This window comes from Lepus europaeus, chromosome 4, assembly GCF_033115175.1.
Source record: "Lepus europaeus isolate LE1 chromosome 4, mLepTim1.pri, whole genome shotgun sequence".
NCBI classification, from domain to species: Eukaryota; Metazoa; Chordata; class Mammalia; order Lagomorpha; family Leporidae; genus Lepus; species Lepus europaeus.
In genome coordinates this window covers 165,814,612-165,824,760 of record NC_084830.1, presented here as the reverse complement: position 1 = coordinate 165,824,760, position 10,149 = coordinate 165,814,612, and the positions used below count along the sequence as shown (strand labels likewise).

The following is a 10,149-nucleotide window of genomic DNA, read 5'->3' as shown; positions in this document are numbered from 1 at the left end:
GCTTATTTAAAAGACTTGTTAAGGGACTTAAAGGGAGACTTAGACCCCAATACAATAGATCAACAGGACGGAAGATCAACAAGGAGACAGTAGATTTAAATGACACTATAGCCCAAATGGATCTAACAGATATCTACAGAACATTTCATCCTACATCTAAAGAATTTACATTCTTCTCAGCAGTACATGGAACCTTCTCTAGGATTGACCACATACTAGGCCATAAAGCAAGTCTCAGCAAATTCAAAAGAATTTGAATCATACCATGCAGCTTCTCAGACCACAAAGGAATGAAATTGGAAATTAGCAACTCGGGAATCCCTAGAACACGTGCAAACACATGGAGGTTGAACAACATGCTCCTGAATGAACAATGGGTCATAGAAGAAATTAAAAGAGAAATCAAAAATTTTCTGGAAGTAAATGAGGATAACAGCACAACATACCAAAACCTATGGGATACAACAAAATCAGTGTTAAGAGGAAAGTTTATATCAATAGGTGCCTACATCAAGAAATTGGAAAGGTACCAAATAGATGAGCTTTCAAGTCATCTCAAGGATATAGAAAATCTGCAGCAAACCAAACCCAAACCCAGTAGGAGAATTATATTCATTAAATAAAAGTAAAAAAAAAAAAGAAAAAAAAATCTAAGAAGAAATCAACAGGATTGAATCCAAAAAAACATTACAAAAAATCAACCGAACAAGGAGCTGGTTTTTTGAAAAAATAAACAAAATTGACACCCCATTGGCCCAACTAACTAAAAAAAGAAGAGAAAAGACCCAAATCAATAGGATCAGAGATGAAAAGGGAAACGTAACAACAGATGCCACAGAAACAAAAAGAATCATCAGAAATTACCACAAGGACTTGGATGCCATCAAACAGGGAAATCTATCAGAAATGGACAGATTCTTGGACACATACAACCTACCTAAATTGAGCCAGGAAGACATAGAAAACCTAAACAGACCCATAACTGACACAGAAATTGAAACAGTAATAAAGGCCCTCCCAACAAAGAAAAGCCCAGGACCAGATGGATTCACTGCTGAGTTCTACCAGACATTTAGAGAAGAACTAACTCCAATTCTCCTCAAACTATTCAAAACAATTGAAAAAGAGGGAATCCTCCCAAATTCTTTCTATGAAGCCAGCATCACCTTAATTCCTAAGCCGGAAAAAGATGCAGCATTGAAAGAGAATTACAGACCAATATCCCTGATGAACATAGATGCAAAAATACTCAATAAAATTCTGGTCGATAGAATGCAACAACACATCAGAAAGATCATCCACCCAGACCAAGTGGGATTTATCCCTGGTATGCAGGGATGGTTCAACATTCGCAAAACAATCAATGTAATACACTACATTAACAGACTGCAGAAGAAAAACCATATGATTCTCTCAATAGACGCAGAGAAAGCATTTGATAAAATACAACACCCTTTCATGATGAAAACTCTAAGCAAACTGGGTATGGAAGGACCATTCCTCAATACAATCAAAGCAATATATGAAAAGCCCACGGCCAACATCCTATTGAATGAGGAAAAGTTGGAAGCATTTCCGCTGAGATCTGGTACCAGACAGGGATGCCCACTCTCACCACTGCTATTCAATATAGTTCTGGAAGTTTTAGCCAGAGCTATTAGGCAAGAAAAAGAAATTAAAGGGATATAAATTGGGAAGGAAGAACTCAAACTATCCCTCTTTGCAGATGATATGATTCTTTATTTAGGGGACCCAAAGAACTCTACTAAGAGACTACTTGAACTCATCGAAGAGTTTGGCAAAGTAGCAGGATATAAAATCAATGCAGAAAAATCAACAGCCTTTGTATACACAGGCAATGCCACGGCTGAGGAAGAACTTCTAAGGTCAATCCCATTCACAATAGCTACAAAAACAATCAAATACCTTGGAATAAACTTAACCAAGGATGTTAAAGATCTCTATGATGAAAACTACAAAACCTTACAAAAAGAAATAGAAGAGGATACCAAAAAATGGAGAAATCTTCCATGCTCATGGATTGGAAGAATCAATATCATCAAAATGTCTATTCTCCCAAAAGCAATTTATACATTCAATGCAATACCAATCAAGATACCAAAGACATTCTTCTCAGATCTGGAAAAAATGATGCTGAAATTCATATGGAGACACAGAAGACCTCGAATAGCCAAAGCAATCTTGTACAACAAAAACAAAGCCGGAGGCATCACAATACCAGATTTCAGGACATACTACAGGGGAGTTGTTATCAAAACAGCATGGTACTGGTACAGAAACAGATGGATAGACCAATGGACTAGAATAGAAACACCAGAAATCAATCCAAACATCTACAGCCAACTTATATTTGATCAAGGATTCAAAACTAATCCCTGGAATAAGGACAGCCTATTCAATAAATGGTGCTGGGAAAATTGGATTTCCACGTGCAGAAGCTTGAAGCAAGACCCATACCTTTCACCTTACACAAAAATTCACTCAACATGGATTAAAGACTTAAATCTACGACCCGAAACCATCAAATTATTAGAGAGCATTGGAGAAACCCTGCAAATATAGGCACAGGCAAAGACTTCTTGGAAAGGACCCCAGGAGCACAGGCAGTCAAAACCAAAATTAACATTTGGGATTGCATGAAATTGAGAAGTTTCTGTACTTCAAAAGAAACAGTCAGGAAAGTGAAGAGGCAACCGACAGATTGGGAAAAAAATTTGCAAACTATACTACAGATAAAGGGTTGATAACCAGAATCTACAAAGAAATCAAGAAAATCCACAACAACAGAACAAACAACCCACTTAAGAGATGGGCCAAGGACCTCAATAGACATTTTTCGAAAGAGGAAATCCAAATGGCTAACAGACACATGAAAAAATGTTCAAGATCACTAGCCATCAGGGAAACACAAATCAAAACCACAATGAGGTTTCGCCTCACCCCGGTAAAAATGGCTCACATTCAGAAATCTACCAACAACAGATGCTGGAGAGGATGTGGGGAAAAAGGGACACTAACCCACTGTTGGTGGGAATGCAAACTGGTTAAGCCACTATGGAAGTCAGTCTGGAGATTCCTCAGAAACCTGAACATAACCCTACCATACAACCCAGCCATCCCACTCCTTGGAATTTACCCAAAGGAAATTAATTTGGCTAATAAAAAAGCCATCTGCACATTAATGTTTATTGCAGCTCAATTTTCAGTAGCTAAGACCTGGAACCAACCCAAATGCCCATCAACAGTAGACTGGATAAAGAAATTATGGGACATGTACTCCATAGAATACTACACAGCAGTAAGAAACAATGAAACCCACTCATTTGCAACAAGATGGAGCGATCTGGAAAACATCATGCTGGGTGAATTAAGCCAGTCCCAAAGAGACAAATTTCATTTGTTTTCCCTGATCGGTGACAACTGAGCACCAAAGGGGAAACCTGTGGAAGTGAAATGGACACTATAAGAAACTATGACCTGATCAGCTCTTGTCCTGGCTCTAGATGTACAATGTAATACTTTATCCTTTTTAGTATTTGTTGTTGTTGTTGTTCTAGTACTAGTGGTTGAACTCTGTAATTAACACACAATTATTCTTAGGTGTTTAAATTTTAACTGAAAAGTGATCCCTGTTAAATTTAAGAGTGGAAAAAGAGAGGGAGGAGATGTAGAATTTGGGACATGCACAATCTGACTTGCTGCAAATGATGGAGTTAGAAATGTACCAGGGGATTCCAATAGAATCCCATCAAGGTGGCATGTACCAATGCCATCTCACTAGTCCAAGTGATTAATTTCAGTTCACAACCGATGGCTCTGATAGGTCTAAGAATCAAAGGGATCACACAAACAAGACAAGTGTCTGCTAATACTAACTGATAGAATCAAAAAGGGAGAGAAGGATCCAACATGGGAAATGGGATACACAGCAGACTCATAGAATGGCAGACGTCCTAAACAACACTCTGGCCTCAGAATCAGCCCTTAAGGCAGTCGGATCTGGCGGAAGAGCCTATGAGAGTATTGTAGGCATGGAAAGCCAAGATACCATGGAAAAGAAAAAAAAAGAAGAAGACCTAAATGAAAGATCTCTGTGAGTGAGATCCCAGTGGAAAGAACGGGGCCATCAAAAAGGAAGTACCTTTCTCTGAAGGGAAGAGAGAACTTCCACTTTGACTATGACCCTATCAGAATAAGATCAAAGTCAGCGAACTCTAAAGGCTTCCATAGCCCTGGCAACTCATGACTAGAGCCTAGGGAGATTAGTGATGCCATGAACAGGAGTGTCAAATTGTTAAGTCAGCAACAGGAGTTACTGTGTACTTACATCCCATGTGGGATCTGTCCTTAATGTGTTGTCTAATGTGCAGTGATGCTATAACTAGTACTGAAACAGTATTTTTACACTTTGTGGTTCTGCGTGGGTACAAACTGATGAGATCTTTACTAATTATATACTGAATCGATCTTCTGTATATGAAGAGAATTGGAAATGAAAAAAAAAAAAAACCCTGGTGTTAAATTGGAAATGGCATAGAAAATTAATTAATTTTTTAAAAAAATATTATGTAGGATCTCTGTCTTTAATGTGCTGTACACTCTTATTTAATGCTATAACTAGTACTCCAACAGTATTTTTTTTTTCACTATGTGTTGCTATATGGCGGCAAACTGTTGAAATCGTTACCTAATATATACTAAACTGATCTTCTGTATATAAAGAGAGTTGAAAATGAATCATGATGTGATTGGAAGGGGAGAGGGAACGGGAAAGGGGAGGGTTGCGGGTGGGAGGGAAGTTATGGGAGGGGGAAGCCATTGTAACCCATAAGCTGTACTTTGGAAATTTATATTCATTAAATAAAAGTTTAATAAAAAAATAAAAGTTGTACTTCAGAAATCTATATTTATTAAATAAAAGTTGACAAAAAAGAAGGGAAGCCTTCTGCAAGATTTGTATGGGATATGTTTTTGTTTAAGCTTAAGGGAACAAAGAATTGCAAGACATTGCTCTTTGTACACCCAAGAATTTAAGCCAACTGCTTGCTGGAAGATTTATCAGAGAGGCAGAAATAGGAAGGGACTTTCAGGTGCTCATGGAAAATGTAAGTAACAGGTAAAAGTAAGAAGCCTAACCTTCATTTCTCAACACAGATCTGTCATGTCCAGGACACTTTTGTAAGTGATGAGAGCAGCCACCTAGTTCATCTCTGGCAAACTAAGGGTGCTGGGAGATGTTAGCTAAAGAGGAGTGGGTGTCCCTCAAAGACTTTTAGACACTAGGGAACAAAGCGAAGTCAGAAGGAGCCAAAGTAGGAATGCAAGGCGGATGCCTGATGGCCCACTGAGAGCCATTCAGACTTGTCCTGGTTTGATGAGGGAAATGAGCAGGGGCACTGTCATGGTGCCGGACGACTCTCAGGGAGAGCTTTCCTTGGGGAGTTTCCACGGAATCTTTGACTCAGTGTCTCAAAACACCCCCACAATTAGCAGACATTTCATTCTTTGACCCTGAAGAAACTCAACCAGCGTTTCCAACAGACTGTTGTTGCGACCTTTTGCTCTTGACCTATCGTTTTTTGCTCTGCCTGGACCACTTCCCCTTAGTAACCATGGCTTTCTCGTGACTCCTGCTGCTAAGGCCATGTTTTGTCTCCTGCTTCAACATCTTGATCCTATTGCATATGAGATTTCTGCTGGAAGCTCAGCTTTTGTTTGCAGGTGATCTGACACAACAAGACAAGTGTGGGTACCCGTTGTGCAGAAGCTTTGCTCCACTTTGATGGTACAGCCAGGATTGCATCAATGCACTGATGGAGATGTCTGTTGGGCTGGCTGTTCATCGTAGGTCCTCTGTACTGCCCAGAATGAGATTAGCTTTTTCGTCACAAAGGGGTATGCATGGTGTGCTACTGAGGGCTTCACTTCATCTCATCCTACCCCTTAAAATGAGTCAGCCATTTGCCTTCTGTGATATCGTTGGGATGCTGCCCCTAAAACTTTTTTGTGAAGCATCAGTGATGTCACCATCCCTCCCCCTGAGATCCACCATGGATTTGATTTGTGTTCTCTCCATTTGAATAGAGTTCAGGTCATTCTTTGGGGCTGTTTTCAAACTTATGTCTATCCTTCACAGTGCCACCATGGGGAGGATAAGGACGTTTTCATTTAGGCAAGATGGTGGCCTGAGCTCCTGCCATCGTGTGTACTTTCTAGCAAGCTGGAAGAGAAATAGGCACATAAGGATAACACAAAGCCACATTTTTCAGTGTTATATTCAGACCTAAATAGTATCTGTACATATTAGGAAATTTTCATTAAGGAAGAGAGAGGGTGGGCCCTATTGAGGAGGAGGTGTTACCTGCCCCATCCTGCTATGGCTCATCTCACACCTCACACACACGCACTGCCTTGCTTTCACCCAATAGACCTCAGTATAATACTCGCTGCTTCTCCTCGCTGCACACAAGTGCTTGTATGTGCTCGCACATGGCAACTATACAAGAGCGTTTATTAAGCTAGCACATATACCTTGTAATGAATACTCATTCCTTTTATATAATGTGTTAATTGAAATATAAAATGCATACTTGGAGATGCACAAATGCCTGCCACACATAAATCAGCACACAGTAAACATTTATTTATCACTTGGGATAAATATAATTAACAATACATTTATTTGAGTACTTGTCACAAATTATCTGACAGGCATGTTCATAAAATTCATAAACCCAATCCTGGGTGGTGCTAAGGATGCCCTTCAGTCCTTCTGTCTCTGCCCTGCTCGCTAACCTGCCCCCTCTGCAGGATGACTTCAGTCACTCCGAAATTTTGAACAAGAGCCCCTGCTCTCTGCTCACGGAAGCTGTGCTTGACTCCAGTTCCTCTGAGAAGGAGATGAAAGCTGTCAGCCCTCTCACGTGTCCTGTGCTCTGCCTTCCCTACTGCTGTAGGCAGAGACCTGACCATGCATGCACACACACATGCACACACATATGTGCATGCATACTTGCATGTGCACACACGGGCACACAGGTGCACACACATGCATACACACATGTCAACCTCTCTGCTCTGTGCTGACATCTGTGCTCAGAGAACATCCCCCTGAAGCTTCCTCCATGGCTCATCCATCACTGTTTTATTTAACTGAACTGGCTAATTCTTTTGAAACCATAGACAGCTGTGGCAGCAGACAACAAGCACATTGGTGTCTCATGCCCTTCTACATGTGTTCCATGTCTCTGCTCTCCTTTCCAAACAGAAACAAAAAGGAAACCCAATATCAACACTACTTATACTGCCCTCATCCAATCCACGCTCTGGAGTCCTGTCCAGGTGGGATGTCCCCCAGGAAGCTGCTCCTGGGAATGTCCCAGGGGGTTCTATGTTGCCCCACAGTCTTCCTCCAGCTGTAGTATGCACTTCTTGCAGGTGATCCTAGCCTCTTTCTTCAAATGCTTTCTTCACCCTTGCCTCAGATGTTGTTTCTTCTTACTTCACAAGACCTTATCACCTCTCTCACTCACTTCTCATTTAGACTTGAGCCTCAGGTCTAAATCTCAAATCCATTCTCTTAGGTAGAATGGCCTCAACTAGCCAAATCTGAATTCCAGTTGAATTGCTGTATGGCTTTGACATCTAACAGACATTTCAAAAATTCGTGATTTCTCCTAACTGCCGCTGTGGAAGTCTTCCTAAGCTCAGTCAGTAAGTAACAATTCTGGTCACCCATCATTCTGCTCAAACCAGTGAGCTGGCCTTCATTCCACATCGGTTTCCAACACACACGGAATCCAGGAGTTCTTGGGTCTCCGTCCTGCTCCAGCCATGTTGTTCTTCCTCTTTGAAACTGCACGAGTTTTCTTCCTGCATCTGCGTTTTCTCCCTGCTCTGTTTCACGCACTGTGGACACTGAGTTCTTACCGTGCCAGACCATGACAGAGAACTCTCCAGGTGTCTGCAGCTCAGAATCAAGGCCCAGATGCCTCCAAGCATTGTTGTTGAATGCATGGAAGTGGGGAATTTGCAGTTTTTGACTAAGGAGGTGACCGAGCCCGGTGTGCTGTTATTACCCTCTTAAGGCATGAAACACAGCAGTGTTCTTTGGTGGCAAACACCAGAGTCTGCTCCCTCTGAGTAGCTGTGTGGCACTCTGCTGATCATGCCTCGACACAGGTTCTGTTCGGTTCATCAGAGTGGCCAAGTATTTGGGAGCTCTGAGATCAGCACGACAGAGGCAAGGATGATCCGAGCTCTCAAGGCTGTGGTGTCAATCTCATGATAAAAAACATGAGTGAGCTGTGCGGTTCATCATCTTTGTCACTGCTTTGTAGACTGGCATTCTTTTGCATTGTTGCTTTAGAAATAATCATGACATTTGCTGCACAAAATTAGGTAGCTTTTTAGGGCTTTGGTTTGGTTCAACCAGGAAATAGGTTGTGAAGGAGGCCAGGTTCAACATGAAACAGTTGCTATGAATATTTGAATCCTTTCCCTAAATAAAAAAAACAAAGACACAATGAATTCCTGGGCTTACTTAATAATCATTTCTTCTATAATATTTTGCCAAAAGGTCCCTACATCCCCCACTTCCCTCAGGAACAGGAATCCTGACAGGCTGAAGCATCCTAATCCCCAAGAGGAGGCACACTTTGGGGGAACGGGGCACATGGAGGTGGTTCTTAGAAGCCCTGTCCTCCTGTCGCTGTTGCTGAATGCCTAGGTGTCACTTGTCGCTACTTTCTGAGCAGATGAGCAACGTGTCAGCATCCTTTTAAATGCCCCCATCACATCCCTGTTCCTGAGGCTGTAGATGAGGGGGTTCAGCATGGGTGTGATGATGGTGTAGAAGGCTGACACCACCTTGTCCTGCTCAGGGGTGTGGAAGGACTGGGGCAGCACGTAGGTGTAGAAGGCAGCCCCATAGAAAATGCTGACCACGGTCAAGTGGGAAGAGCAGGTGGTAAAAGCCTTTTTGCGGCCCTCTGCAGAGCGCATGCGGTGGACGGTGACCAGGATGAGGGAGTAGGAGGTGGAGATGATAGAGATGGGGATGAGCAGCATGAGAACGCAGCAGATGTACATCAGGGGTTCGTACAGGGATGTGTCTGCACAGGCCAGCCTAAGAACGGCCGGGATCTCACAGAAGAAGTGGTCGATGGTGTGGGAGCCGCAGTATGGAACATTCATGGTGATGGTGGTGAGCAGAAAGCCATCCAGGGAGCCGCCCAGCCAGGCCCCAGCAGCCAGCAGAAGACACACCTTGCGGTTCATGAGAACGGAGTACCTGAGGGGGTTACACACGGCCACGTAGCGGTCATAGGCCATGAGGCCCAAGAGGAAGAACTCTGAGCCGATCATGGTCACGTAGAGGAAGATCTGAATGCCACAGGCCACAAAGGAAATGGTCTTCTCCTCGGAAACCATGTCCACCAGGAGCTTGGGTACTGTGGTGCAGATGAAGAGGGTGTCCATGACGGACAGCTGGCTGAGCAGGAAGTACATGGGCGTGTGGAGGCGAGAGTCGGCTTGGATCAGGACTATCATGAACACATTTGCCATGACAGCCACCACGAAGATTGCAAAGATGACTGTAAATAGCACCCCTGTGGCCTCGCTGCTCACCAGAAGGCCCAGGAGCACAAAGTCAGAGGATGAGGTGCTGTTTCTCACCAGCATTGCCTGTGGCAGCTCTCAGGAGCAGGGAGAACCAAAGACCTGGAGGGAAACAAGACCCACATGGGGAAGAGGCGGTGGAGCCGACACTTTGGGGTGGGGTGGGGGAGTGTGGGGGTCTGGCTAGGATGAGATTTCCCAGGCCACAAGCCAGGAGCAGGGAATCGGCAGCAGGAGCCGTTGTGCTCTTCATCTAGGAGAATGTCCCTGTTTATTGGAGTCTCCGTTCCGGCTACTGAATAGGCCATGGGGACTGCATGACATCGTGGCTGTCTGCTGCGCCTGGGGAGGGCTCTCACCTTACCTGTCTTGCTCTTCCTGTAGTGCCTGCATCCAGGAAGTCACCCAGCACGTGGTTGGTCTCAGTAAGTGACTCATGGAGGGATGGAATGACTAAAGTGAGCAATGAGGAACAGAGGGTGGGGACCCGGGTGTTTACAGGGTCTC

General features: G+C 43.4%; 1 protein-coding gene across 1 annotated transcript; it reads right to left on the bottom strand.

Moving 5' to 3' along the window:
* Positions 1–8,745: 8,745 nt before the first annotated feature.
* LOC133758880 (olfactory receptor 2T11) lies at positions 8,746–9,705 on the bottom strand. The gene has a single exon (XM_062190014.1). It carries the CDS (start codon positions 9,703–9,705, stop codon positions 8,746–8,748), a length of 960 nt encoding a protein of 319 aa, XP_062045998.1.
* Positions 9,706–10,149: the final 444 nt, after the last annotated feature.